The 14,717-nt window shown below is 49.7% G+C and overlaps 1 protein-coding gene across 1 annotated transcript in view; it reads left to right on the plus strand.

The window, feature by feature from the left end:
- CSMD2 (CUB and Sushi multiple domains 2) overlaps window positions 1-14,717 on the plus strand; it is a gene marked incomplete at both ends in the record, with an annotated part of 547,554 nt that overhangs the window by 322,707 nt on the left and 210,130 nt on the right. The window contains 2 exons of the mRNA XM_080921920.1: window positions 1,599-1,702; window positions 2,368-2,480. Of these exons, the coding sequence (XP_080778046.1) occupies window positions 1,599-1,702; window positions 2,368-2,480 (217 nt within the window). The remainder of the gene's footprint in view (window positions 1-1,598; window positions 1,703-2,367; window positions 2,481-14,717) is intronic.

Below are 14,717 nucleotides of genomic sequence, written 5' to 3' on the forward strand. Positions count from 1 at the left end.
GAATCCCATCCCCAAGCCGAGGGGTTTGTGAGGAGGGTACCAGGCTCACCAGTGTGGGCAGCATTAGATTGCCTCTGTGACGAGTGAGGTAACAGGAGTAAGACTGGTTTGGCCTATAGACCCCCAGCTGGGCTGGATGCTTTGGACAGAGAAACATGACAAAGCCACCCATCATAATGAGGGAAAGTAACCAAGGAGTCTGTCCTTCTTGGCTTGTAGTGTCAACAGCAAAAAAAGCAGCTTCATTTTCCCAGCAAGAGAATGAAAGAGGCAGAAATAAACCACTAGATGCTGAGTTTCTGCAGTTGACCCCACCCACTACCCAGCTGCCTAAGCCAAAAACCTGTCAGTCATCCAAGTTTTCCCTTACCTATCCCATTCCATACCCCACTCCCATCCAGTCACACATCCCCAAATGTTACCAGGGTCTGACCTCTCTTCCATCTCCTTTACTGCTCCTCTGCCATAGGCCTCAGCCCTCCTTAATACCCAGCTCACAGCTGCCAGTCAGTTCCAAGCCAGCAGCCAGGCTGATGTCACCTCCCTCAAGAAAAAGCCTATATGGGCAGGTGGGGGCTTTGAATTAAGCTCCAGGCAAACTCTGTGGTTCTAAACCTTCTAAGTCACCTCTTCTCTCTAGGTCCAGTAAGCCAGCCTTCAGAGTGAGGCAGCTGGCACACCTGCTGTCCATGGACCTCTTGTTTACAGTTTGTTCTAGAAAGTTCCCCCTCTGCTGTATCTCAGGTTCCGTGAACCGGATTCCCTCCCAGAGCATCCCCTGTCCCCGTAGCCACCCTTAAGGTCTGATGAGAGTCGTCCATGGCCTTCAGAATTCCCTCAGAGGCCTACGTCATGAGGACACTCCTCCTCTGTCCACCACAGGCTCCTCTTACTCCATGAACCCCCACTATTGTACCTGTCCCTGCAGTATTAGTATACTTCCTGGAACCCTTACCTTAAGCAAGGCAGAGACAGTATGGTATACTAATGACATCTATGTGTGGTTGGGACAGTGTCGTGTTAGTGAAAGAACCCATCCCAGCCTGGTGTATGGCAGCTGCTTAGTAAATATTTGTAGAAGATGGGACTAAGGCAAGCTAATATATATAGAGAGATCTTATTGAAATCTCCTTCTAAGAACATTCATTTAGTCAGCAACTAAAACACCAGAAGGGATGGAAAACAGCTAGTAGAAAAGAGAGGAAAAGGCTGGGGTGTCTTCTCTAGGCCCCTGGGGGCAGGATTGCTGAGATGCCACATGCAGCCTAGTACTGCCACTGAGCCTGAGGGAATTTTCTGTCCATGGAAGCATGAAGAGCGAGTCCAATCATCCTGTGGTCGGCCAGCTGTGCCTGGTGGCTCTTTGATAGCTGCCAGAATGGGCCAGATGTGCCGCGAACATCTTCTGAGATATCAGGAAGCTCCAGGGACCATACAACCTATGGAGGAATAGTCCCGTTCCTCGGGATGCCATAGAAATGGACAGTGTGCGTAGGAGGGGATCCCCAGAAACTTGGGTCATATCAGGACACAATGAGGCTTCCACAGACTTGATTACAGCTACTGCCTGGTCCCTAACACTGTGCTCACTCCTCTAGGTGATCAAGCTGGCCTTTGAAGAGTTCGATCTGGAGAGGGGCTATGACACCCTGACAGTCGGGGACGGTGGGCAGGATGGGGACCAGAAGACAGTCCTCTACATGTAAGTGAGCCGCCGTGTCTGGATGGGAAGTGGGGGAGAGAGACCAGCCCACAGAGTCCCCAGATCCAGTGCTATAGGTACAGTGTCTTGTGGTGTTCTTAGTGAATACAATAATCCACTTGCTCTCTCTGCCCCAGCCAAGGGGGACAGACTTCATAGCGAAGTTACATGAAGTGTTCAGAGAGAGCAGTCTTGGGCAAAACCAAACAAAAGCTCCACACCTGCATACCTGGTTCTCCCTACTTGAAACACCCTATGACTGGCACCTCACAGTGTCTACTCTAGGTGACCTCTCCCTTAGAAGTCTAACTTCCCATTGAGATAACACAAGTGTTTTGAGGACCTTTCCACATGCTCAAACTACCTAAGACATGGCCATCTTCATAGACACTAAAAACACATTTCCCGGGGCAAGGAAATCTCATTAAGGGAGCCATGACACCAGGCTGTCCACTTCTTCACTGGGCTGGACCTGTGCTTTGGGAGACCATTCAGTTAGACCCCATATCTAACACAGTAACTCGGCAAGGAGCCAAGAAATGCCTCTGCCCTGGGCATGTTGTCCTAGCTCCAGATGTAGTGTGATAGTCCCGAGGTGGGCTTGGCTCTTCTTTTCCCTTGGCCCTTGGCATGGGGCAGACCTCTAAGGATCTCTCTCCCAACAGCCTGACGGGTACCTCCGTCCCAGACCTCATCGTCAGCACCCATCATCAAATGTGGCTCCTCTTCCAGAGTGACAGCAGTGGCAGCTCCTTGGGATTCAAGGCTTCATACGAAGGTAACTGCTTTCAAGGAACCCTGCAAGGCTCGGCCAGGGAGGAGGAGACTGGGGTCTTCCTCTGCAAAGGAGGAAGCCTGGGCTCAAATTCTGGCCCCTCCCTTGCCTCTCCTGAGACAAGTTATTTGACCTCTCTGAGCTCCCGCCTCTTTCTTTGTTGAGTGCCCCACCCACACACCCCACCCCCAACATCCCAGACAACTTTGGGGATTGCCTGGGACAGATCAGTGGATGTGCAGGATTTCTTGGGCCAGCTGTGGACATGATCTGCGTCACTAATTCATACCTTGGAGACATGCTGAGCCTCGTGATTCTTGAAATCTTTACACTGGGACCACTGGCCTCCCCAGCTACCTTGTGATAAATGGGTGATTGTGTCAAGCACAGAGGACAGACAAGTACCACTGTGGATAGCCCAGAGAAGAGGCAAACAGGATTCTCCCTTCCTTTCACTAACTGATGTAAAGAAATGACTTATTCTGAGATCCATGCGATATCCCTGTTATCACCCTTCATGAACTCCCAGGTCTCCTGTAAGTCAAAAGACAGGCCCCAAGAAGAAGGCTAAAGGAGTTGTGAGAGAGTTAGCGCTTTTAGCTATCGGACCCAGCCCTTGCCCCAGGTGGTCTTATTCTAGTCTGGAGACAGAAGACATGGGTATCAATGCAAGATGGCCACCCACCCAGTGGGAGTGAGAAAAGGGGGTCAGACATTTTTCTGGAAAGTTGGTTCTGAGTCCTAAGAATGAACCAGTGGCTATTAGAGTCTCTGGTCAGGACCCAGAGGAGAGAAGTATGTCCTTCGGGTGACTCCCATACCCAATACCTACCTGGTACATCAAACCTTCTTTTCCTTTCAGGACCTGTTGTGTTTCTACTTTGGGCACACAAGAAGTGCTAGGTGTCCCAAACCAGAGACACAAACCAGGTCCCTTAAAGCAACATCAGTGTGTTCCTGTACACATGTGTTCCTCTCTGGAGGTAGCGAATCTGGTACCACCGTCAGCAGGACACGTTCTTTCTGAGACTCTGGTAGTGGCTAACAGTTCTTGGTATCCCCGGAGCTTGTAGACATGCCCCCCTCATCCCCACCACTGACATCATACACAGTTCTGTGCAAATGTCTTCTCACAAGTGTACCAGCAGGGTTGGGTTAGGGGCCCACCCCACCCTGCAGCATGCCCCCATCCCAATGACATCTGCAAAGACTGTCTCCAAACAAGCTCTCAGTTACAGATGCTGGGATTCAGAACTGCGGCAACTCAACAGCTAATAGGAGGCTAGTGTGTAATACTAAGGCTCACTCTACCGTGTCACCCGATAAAGACAGTCAGTATACTCTTCCCTGACTGGAAGCCTGGGTCCAGGGAAGGCAGAGCCCTGGGTTGCCAATGCCAAGTACAAATCCTTCCTCTGCTACTTTGCTGCTCTGTGGGGTCCACGGGATTTTTTCTTCAGGCTCTGTTTCTTCACCCAGAGAAATAGAGTTACTAGCACAGCCTTAGTCACTAGACAACATGTAGAGATTATGAGATTTGAAACAAAAAAAAAAAAAAAAAGAGAAAGAGGAAGGAGAGGAGGAGAAGGAGGAGGAGGAGGAAGAAGAGAAAGAGGAGAAATGGGAGCCCAGCCTGGCAGTTGTAGGCCTGTGACTCCACTTACTCCGGAGGCTGAGGCAGGAAGATCTCACATTCAAAGCCTATCTGGCCTACGGGTGAATTCTAGAACAGCCTAGGCAACTCGGTGAGATCTTGCTTCAGAATTATAACCCGAAAAGTTGGGCTGGAGAGACGACAACTTAGCAGTTGAGGGCTCATTGCTTTCCCAGCATCCACATGGAACCCCAAAACCTTCCATTAACTCCAGGGCTGGGGGATCTGGCACCCTCTTCTGGTCTTGTGCAAACCAGCCATCCATGTTGCACATGCACAGGTATGCACACACACACACACACACACACACACACACACACACACACACAAAACAAATTATAAAACAACAGAAAAGGAAAATCCATTGAGCTGTGCCCAGTAGTAGGGTATCTACCAGCAGGCAAGAGGCCCTGGATTCGACCCTCACTGTTGAGAAGAGCGAGGGGCTGCTACTATCAGGAATACCTGTAGGAGTGCACAGGAAGTTATACCCTGGGGCCATTCTGCACACCTGAGCCGCTGTGTGATAAGAGGAGAACCAAGCAGGAAGCTGCTCAGGCAGGATCCTGATCCAGGCCCAACTCTGTAGCTGGGTGACGTGAAAATGGGAGTGGGTTTGAATGCACGTTCCACAGCATCCCCCGGTTCTAAAGTCCTAAGAATGTTCATCAGTAAATGGGAAGGAGATGACCCCTGATATCTGCATGCCCTTAATCAATTCATGGTTGGCCTGAGGTTTGGATAAGACACAAATACCCTTGAGCCTAAACGAGATAATACGAGTAGACAGACAGAACAGTGTGGAACAGGGGGAGCTGCGGGATTACGTAGTAACAGACAGTGGAAATAATAAACATACAAATAAATACATACGTCTCAGCTGCTGGGATGGAACCCAGCACAGATCAGCCACTGGAGAGCAGAGCTAAGCTGTGGAGGGCCCCAGGTTTGGAGGGATATAAGCCAATCCCCATGAGAAATGTTTGTGACCCTCTGGTGTTTATATGGTGGTGGGAGAGGTGGCCTCTGGAGGCCAGAGAGCTCTGTCCAAATATTTGAAGGTTAGTCACGCAGGGCAAAGGAATCAGATCAGTGTGAGGTGACTTTACTGAAAAAAGAAAGGGCAGTGACATTTGCTGAGAGCCTACTGTGTGCCAGCAGCCTTATGGTCATCGTCTCCGGAGCATCTAGTATCACAGAGAGACTTGGTGCAGCCCCAGGGACCGTCAGAGGACAGCACTAACCGTTCCCCTTTCCTTTTTGTCTTTGTTGCTGTTTTGTTTCTCCCTGCCCCCACTTCTCCTCCACTCCCTCTAAGCCTACATTCAAGAGAAGATTCATAACTAAATACCAGAAAGACATTCCCTCAACTTGTGCAATTCTTTCAAGGCTCAGAGGGGTTAAATAACCTGGCTGGGGTCACACAGAAATCCAGGATGTGGCATTGCTGGTATTTCAGGCCACGTCTCTCTAACTTCAAAGCTTTTCCCTATACCGAAGCCTTCCCAAAGCTACTGAATTTTAATCCCTTATAAATTCTTTATAGCAGCCAAAACTTTACCCCAATCAGGTGGGCCGTATAGCAAAAGCCTTTAGTCCAGGTCACTGGAGGTTGGAGGTGTGTTCGTTAGCTCCTGTTTCTGTTCCAGTCGCCTGCTGTGTGGCCAGTTCAGTACTGGGCGCTTCAGTCACAGCCACGAGCCTCCTGGTTGTGGTCTAAACATAGCCAGGGGTGGGGGTATCTGTCACAGACTAGTGCCATCAGGACTTCCTGGACCCAGGACTGATTAGAAAGGAGAGTCTGTGTCTTTAGGGGCCTCTCCAAGCTTTCTGATTGTATCAGGTTGTGTACAGCAGGGTTTATCATAATCAAATAGACTCTGGAATTGGATCAGACCTGGTGACTTTCAGCATGGTTTCTAAACCACAATCCCAGGAACACCGCGAGGTCTCTATGAGCTTCTGTTTTCCCACTCACAGAGCAGAGACAAGGGGGGCCTCAGAGCTGCTCTGACAGAGAAATGATATCACAGAAAGTCCCATGCGTGGTGTCTGCCACCCAAATCAGTGACTTCATCTTAGAGTCCCCAGTGTTGTCTCTACCTCTTCCCCTCAGGCTCTTGTCCTCTGGGCCAGACCTGGATCTGCCTCCTACGGCCCATGTTTGTTCCCAGATCCTGGTTTTAGGACTCGCCTCATCCCACATCCACTTGTGGTCCAGGCTGGATGGAAAAGGGCATGGCAGTCAATGATCAATATCGGGTGTTGGGGTTTTTATTGCTAGGACAAAGCACCTGACATAAAGAACTTCCAGAGGAAGGATGGTTTCAGAGGATCCCATGTCCCCATCTCCACAGATGCCAGACCTGAGGAAGACAGAACACTGTGGGAGTGGAAGGGTGTAGCAAAGACAGGTCATTTCACAGTGGACAGAAAGCATGAAGCCTGGGAGAGCCCAGGAATAAAATGTCCTGGAGGGCTCACCTCTGACTCTACCTCCTCCATTGAGAAACACTTGCCAAGGTTTCCGGTACCTTCCCAGGTAGAGGCTGGGGACCAAACTTTCAACACAGAAGTCTTTAATCTAGGCCACAGAGGATCAGGAACCCAGTCACAGAATGCCGAGGGGCCTTCTGGAGCTTTGGAACTTGGTCCAGTCAGCGGGACCCACTTTTCCTCCATTTCTGGTCTCTGCCTGGACGATGGATCGGAGGAGTGAGACCCAATAGTCTCACACCTCTGCTGATATCAAATAATGGTAGACTGAGCCCCCCCCCCATGTGATTGCACCGCCAGACCCTCCTCCACTACACCCTGCTGTCCCTTCCCACCGGCTGCGTGGCTCCCTGTTGCTGCCTCGCAGTTGGTCACACCGACTCCCTGGCTCGAACTTGAAACTGAACCCTACTAACTGCCCATCTGTTCCAGGCTGGAGCTCTGTTGTTATTCGTGTTGCTACCTTCCCCTCCGACACCCCAAACCAAGCCGCTCAGACTAGTCAGCCAAGGTCCACAGAGCAAAGTTTCACAGACTGGTGGTACAAAGCACCACCAGGTGGATGTGCTTTCTAATAGAAGTGCATGGCCAAGGTTTTAGACACCGAGTGACTTGTGAGGGCTCTCTTCTGGCTCGCCCGCAATCACCATCCCCGACTTCCTCATGACGCTTTTCCTTGGAGAAAGCATGGGCTGTCTTCTGTGAAGACAGAAGTTCCCTCAGGCCAGCCCCCTCTCCTGCCCTCATTCAACTTTAAGGATTTCCACAGATATCCATTTTTAAGAATCGTCACCATGGAAACTGAAGGCATCGGTATGCAAATCAGGGAGCATGAGTGCTTAGTTCATATTATCGCCCCAAAGTAGGTTTGCCCATCTCCACCCTTCCTCCCACCCCCATACCTCATCTATGCCCCAGTGTTGGTGAGCAACACAGCTGCCCATCACCAGATCTCACCTCAGTCTCCTCAGTTCCCAGATTCCAAAGCTCTCCCTTGACTGCATCCCCCTCTCATCACTGAGATCCAGTCCCCCATCATCCTCTGTTACTGTGTCACTCACAGCACAGGCCTCCCACCCAGCACCCTTCCCTCCCTATCTGCCACATGGCACAGGGTGATCTTCCAGACTCTAAGTCTGGCATAGTGTTCTCCTACTTGAGGAAAAAAGAAAAAAAAAAAAAAAAAAAAAAAAAACAGACTTGAGTGACATCTTCCCGGCTTCTCATCAACTTCAGTAGAAACTGCCAAGTCTTGCACACAGCATGCCAAATTCCTCATGAGCATCCCTAAGCCACATTCTAGCTTCTGTGAGCCCACTCACAGTCAGGGCAGAGATCATAGCTTTTCCCCCATCCTTTGCAAGGCCCCGTCTAGAACACGTGCTCAGAAAAGCTTTGAAGAATTCAGTTCTGATGAGACTGTACCCGGGCACATTCAGAGACCCTCCTTGAACCTTCTGATTCCCTCTTCCTCCACTTTACCACATGGTGTGCACGTTCCAATCGTCAGGCATTCTCTGTTGTCCCTTGGGCTTCAGGTTTGGGCAAATCAAACCCAGTTTAGGATGAGATTCTTCCATGGCCTTTGGGATGAGCCAGTCCCTTCTTGATTTTCTTGTCCATAGAGAGTCATGGGTAACTGGTAGGAAGGCCAGGGCTCTCAAAGACTTGGTACCCTGAGACACCCAGCATGGGTCTGGCATTTAGGAATCACTAGATTGAAACCTACTCTCTCCTCCTTCCTCCTCAGGCCTGTGACTCTTCCACCCTACATTAATGCTCAAAGCAAGCATGTTTATTACCTCTGCCTACCTGCTGGCCTGCTGATTCCAGCTTCCAGGAAATTCCATGACACAGAGACATCTTGGTCCAGGCATTGGAGGCTAGCCCTATTCAGATACCCTATGGGATGACAGGAGGCATTTGAGTACCCTGTTGCACCCTCTGGGCATAGCTGGCCCCTTTGCTCCATCCCTGAGGGCTGGGATGCTTCTCTGAGGCAGGCAGGCAGCTCTTTAGCCTCCAATATTAAGAGTTCCTCCCTACCCCAGGGCTGGAGAAATGGCTTAGGCAGTTGAGCATTTGCTGGACAAGCATAAGGAGCAAGGTTTGGTTCCCCAGAACCTGTGTGAAAGAGCTGAGCATGGTGGGGCATGGTTGTAATCCAAAACCTGGAGAGAAATAAATGGGTGAATCCACAGGGTTTACTGGTCTGGAAGCCTAGCATTATGAGCAAAGTCCAAAGAAAAGAAGAGGATTATGCCTCAAAAAGGTGCACAGTAACCTGAGGAGCAACACTGGAGATTGGGTTTTAGTTTCCTCACTCATATGTGTATGTGCGCGCGCGCACACACACACACACACAGACAGACACACACCCCACAAGAGTATTTATATACATGTACACCAAAAGGAAAAGAAAAAAATTCTCTTCCATTGTTAAAAGCTTAGGCTCTAGTGGAAAAACTGGGGCATTTACTTCCCGAATTTTTTCCTGATGTTTGTCATCCTTCCAGCCCGGGTAGAGGAGGAGGCTTGGGAATACCGGAGCCCTCTGAGCCTAAAAACACAGTCTCCCTCCATGGGGGCGCCAGCTGTGGGAAACACATTCACAGTTGCAATTGCTTTGCTTCCCAGTAGAACCAGAAATATTTAAGGAACAGGCAATTAGCACTTACCAGAAACATTATAAAATTACACACAACTTGCTAACAAGTTTTCACATCAATCTGGATGTCTCTTTGCTTCCTGACTGAAGCCTGGGATCTGGCAGCCTGGTGCTCAATCTGGGAGGTTGACCCAGGGGAGGAGCAAGCAGGGGCCCGACTCCTGGGGCTGAAGGTGCAGAGCAGTGAGGATCATTCAGGAAGGATGCCCAGGGGCTCGTGACAGAAATGAGATCATCTGTTGACTCATGCCCCTAAGGCCTTATGATGTATTAGAGACACTATTCAGGACACCGAGGCCGTAGGGACAACAGCACTGTCTCTGCCTTTACCCGATTTGTAGGCTGTTTTCACAAGCATGGCATAAGTGTTAGACGATGAAGAATTAAATGGCCTCTAACCTTGCTGGAGGGCACCGGGGTAGTGAGGGAAAGTTCTTAGGGGACCTGAAGTCAGAAACTCAGATTACTTTGGAGGACACAGAAGAGGGGTTGTCAGACTTACCTATGAGAAGGGATATGTTGGCTAGGAAAGATGGCTTGTTGAGGGGGTGGGAGGCTCGGGAGATGGCTCACTAGGCAAGCAATCACAGGGATCTTCGCTTGGATACCCAGAACCATGTAAAAAGCTTGGCACAGTAGCTCATTTATAGTCCCAACACTGAAGAGGCAGAGACAGGTGGATCCCTGCTGACTGGCTAGCCAATTGGCATTGGGTTCAGTGGAGAGACCTGGCCTCAGAAAATAATATGGATAATATCAGAAAGGCATCTAACATCCAACTCTGACCTACACACATGTGTGTTCACACATGCACAGTTGCACACACATGCATACACACAAGCAAGCATACATGTGAAGATGTACACACGTGTATCGCACACACATACATACAAGGCATTTCTAAATATTTTTTTTAAATCTCTACTGGGATCAGTTTTGAGACTGAGTAGGGAGAAGATACCAAGACTGCCTCTGAGGGCAAGGCTCATGTCCCCACCCCTGGCACCTAACTGAACAAGAACACCGGGGCACTTCCTGAAGGAGGCAGCATTGGTCCTGGCTTATTAAGAAGCCAAAGGCAATGGATCAGCAGGAACAGTTTCACTCCCTTTAGGGCCTCATTGGTCCTGGTCTCACCAGCTCAGCTTCTTACCAACTATTTTCAGAATACCCTTACATGGTACCTAGTACCCCCAAAGTCCTGTTTCTAGTACTTAATGATGCTCCTCTGGGCCCTGGCCCCATCAGAAGTGGAATACCTCCATTTCAACAATGCTACCTGGATCCCAGAGATGTTAAATGTTGACTAGAGTCAAATACAGCACCCAGAGCATAGATCACCGTGGCAACAGGGCACAAAAGGAGCTCCCGAGTTGGCCTAATGAGTCTAAGAAGGTCCAGATTGGATGTACTCAGACTGACACTGGAAAATGACTCTGCCTGGCAGATAAGCAGGGAGCGTTCATTTTAGAAAGAGCAGACAGCAGGTGCCCAGTTCCTGCGTGGGCAAGCTGGCGGGGCTCAGCAAACAACAGAGACCACAATAACAATGAAGAAGCGCCACCTCGTTGCTGGATCTGCGCCATGTTCCAGGCATCTTGGCCGTCAATTTATACACACATAAGCTTGTTTAGCCCTCACAGCGACCCCGGTCAGTAGAGCTGTTATTACAATTTCCATTTTATGCAAAACAAAAACTAAAGGTCAGAAAGAATTGGCAGCATGGGCTGGGGAGTTAGATGGTTCAGTGGATAACACTCTTGCCATGCAAGCATCAGGACCCGAGTTCAGATCCCCAGAACCCACACAAAGCTGGACACAGCCATACTTGTCTGTAATCCAAGCGTTTCTAGCAAGATAGGAGGCATACACAAAGGAATTTCTGGAAGCTCGCAGGTCCACCAGTCTGACATATGGAGTGAACAAAGAGACTGTTACAAGCAAGTTGGGAGGCAAAGGACCAAAATCTGAGCTTGTCCTGTGACCTCCACATGTCATCTACGTTCCCACACAAACACATGAGCACACTGATATTCAGGTCCAGTATGCTGTGGCCTTACAGCCATTATTAGACTGTGCCACCTCCCCACAGACCACTTGCTTCCAGATATGCTAACTCCAAAGTGGATGCTGGCCCAGAATGAGAGCCTGGGTAAGGGGGAGACAAGAGCCCTTCCTAAGCATGAAGTGGGAGTTTAGCCTGAAGACTTTAGGAAGCTGTGGGAAAACTGAGCAAGAGACAGTATGGCCTAATAGTAAGCTTTTAATGATCTTGTACATCAAAGATTATGGCAGAGAACAGAGAGGTAGAGAGCCACCAGCTGGCAACTGCCATCTCCGTTGGGACATCATCAGGCCAGAGTTAGGGAAGGAGGACACCAGGGTGTTTAGAAGAGAGGAGAGGGAAGAGTATCCAAGAAGCCTCCCCACACATACCTAGAGTTCTAGAGCAGGGGTCAAAAGTCAGGCAGCTCCGGATCTTTAGTGCTCATTCAGCCTGGCATTAGGCACGGTAAACACCTGCTCTACCTTGTGCATTGCGCCAAACATCCGCTGTGCTCTTGCAGAGGCTCATGATACCCTAGCAATCCATGTCTGATTTCACAGAGCCTTATCTCCAGGCTGGGTTGACAAGAGGCAAAGAGACCATGGAGCTGGTACAAGGAAGGTTGTTACATTGGGGGCTTAGCTTGTCCCTGATGCCCAGGAAGGTGGAAGATGCCAGGTGAATAATATTCCCCCCCCCCTTTCCACTGTAATAACCCCAGTGTCCAGGACAGTAACCAGCAGAACTTTTTGAGTGCATAGAATATTATATGCTACAAGGGATAATTGGTACCACGAAGGAAAAGAACATGTTAAGAGAAAAAGTGGGTGGTTGATGACTAAGGGGTGGGCTGGGGCAAGTGTCTTGGAGGAGGTGTCCTGAGATGATCACATGAAAAGCAGGAGGGAAAGTTCTAACTTGGGTTGAGGCACCATGAAGGAGTAAAGAAACAGACAGAGCAACACTCTCTGGACGGGCAGCAGAGAGCAGTCTAGGCTGGCCACCCCAACCCCCTACCCGGCTCCCTGCAAGTGGTTTAACTTCTCAGAGCACATCACAGGCCTCGGAATATACAGAGACACAACGATACTGTCCTTTCTGTGCAGACATTGTCATAAAAGAGGATTCCAATTTAGTACCAGAAATTGAAAAGCCCAAGAAGACCGGGAGAAACCTGAGAGTCTAGCACAGATGACAGGGCTAAAACAACCAAGTAGGCAGGAAGCAAATGCAGCAAGGACAGTCCCCACAGCATGCTAAGTCACCTCACACGCAGACTTCTGAGGCCCCCTGGCTTGCTTTCAGTGGGCCAAAGGATTGGGGTGAGTACACACTTATAAAGTGAAATTAGGTTAAACCAGATGATGGGAAACAGAGACGCAGATTTATTTTTCTCCAAGTCAGAATTGCAACGATCTATTAATAATTCCGGGTGCCGACATCAGAGATGGTCAGTGTCTGGCCAGGGGGGGGGGGTCTCTCCTCCAGGCAGAGGCTCATGAGAAACCTCTATCAGAGGCAGAGTCTCTGTTTCTATGCCTCCAGTTCAGTGACAGATTTGAGGAGAAGGCCCAGGACAGAAACCAGTCCCAGATCCTCTCCCTTCTTAGAAATAGATCCCCAATTCTCAACCCTACCCTTATCCTCACTGCTTCATCTCCAGACCTGAGTCCCCCAGAGAGCCCATCTCTACCTGGGCCCTTTGTAAATGCTTCCTTAGACCTGTCTTCCTTGAGGTGGGCATCACCACCTTCCTCTTCCTCAGGGCTAACAGCTCCTTCTCTCACCCTTGACAGCCATCACGTTGGAGGAGGCCCCTCTCTGTTGCATGGTCTTCTCCTTGGACATCACACAGCCTCCAGTCCCCTGCTTCCTCCTCACCACTGCCCCTGATCTCTGTCTACCCCACATCTTGCCACCTCCTTGTCTCTCAGACCTCAGTCTTCTAACTTCATTTTAGACATGGATCTGTCCTCCAGCTCTGCTGGGATCCAGGCTCATGCAACCTGCTCTGGGACCCCTTGTCTGTTGGCCCTTTCTTTTGTCACCCCCCCCCCTCAGCTTCCATTGGTTATCTTTTCCTTGGACTCTCCATCTCCACCCTCATCCTTTCGACTCATACCATGTGCCCTTGTCACCAAAGAGTATTTCAATTTAGTATCAGAAATCCAAAAACCCAAGAAGATGGAGGTGGGGGGTAAGCACTGGGTACCTCTTAGCCACAGCTATGCCAGAAACCTCAGCTTCTTTGCTTCACTGGTCACATGGCCAATCCACAGTCAGGTCCACCATCCCTTTGGTGTCTACATGAGCAAGGCAGGCAGTGCTTCCAGATATTGTCTATGCAAGAGAATGGGCTCTATTCTTAGTGAGATCAAAGGTCTGTGGCTGTCCACTGAACTTCAGTCTCCTGTTCTCTAGAGGGACAGCTTTAGTTGGTCTGATCACTATCTGGTTCCCATGATATATTGTCTTGCTTCCCATGACAATGACCTCACTTTTGCCAAAGACCTTGACCTCCTGCTCTACCTGAAAACTCATTGCCACACCATCCTCATTCACGCCGGTCAGTGACAAGAGTCTGCCCTGGTCACTAAGGCCAGCCAGCCAGCATCCGCAGGGTCTCTGCTGCCTCTCCCTCTGGAGCCTTCAGCTTCCCTTCCCTGCTCTCCGTAGCCTCTGAGCCATTTGGTCTCCATCAGCATCCCCTGCCGTCCTCCTGTGCTTCCCAGAAATTAAACTATGACCAAGCTCATTTCATCTTTAGAATATTTTAACCACCATCCAAAGGCAGTGACCTAAGAGTTACAATCTGATCCTTGTCATCTCTGCTAAGAAATGCTTTCTTTGAAAGTTCTCTGCTCCTTCTGTCATGCCATCCTCACTTCTCAGTGGGTATATGCTATCTCATGATACTGGTCCTCTCAGCATCAGCAATGGTCTTCTTTCAGTCCTTCGCTTTCTGCCCCACTTTTACGTTCCTTGTCCATTGATCACCCTCCTCCAAGCTCTGTGACCCCCCCACTTGCCTTGGGAGATTATACTCTATATACTGCCCCCCCTAAACCGTCTATCATGTCCCTTTCTGGGACATCTCTTCTCACCTTACTTGTTGTTCTCTCTCTCCTGGCTCAAGTATAAGTTACATTTTCAAATTTTGTACTTCTGCCTTAAACTTGAGATCCAGGTAACCGTTCCTTAGTGGCAATTCCTCAAAACACAGCATGGCTCTGTGGCCCTTCATGCAGTCTCCTGCTTCCTGTGTTCTTGTCTGAGTAAAGCACACCCTTGTGACCAGGCCAAACCTATAGGTGTGGTAGACCTTGGTCCTTCCTTCTGCATCCTTATCCTTGGGACAGCTGGTGGCTTCTTTCT

The sequence above is a fragment of the Micromys minutus genome (genome assembly GCF_963924665.1).
Source record: "Micromys minutus genome assembly, chromosome: 9".
NCBI lineage: Eukaryota > Metazoa > Chordata > Mammalia > Rodentia > Muridae > Micromys > Micromys minutus.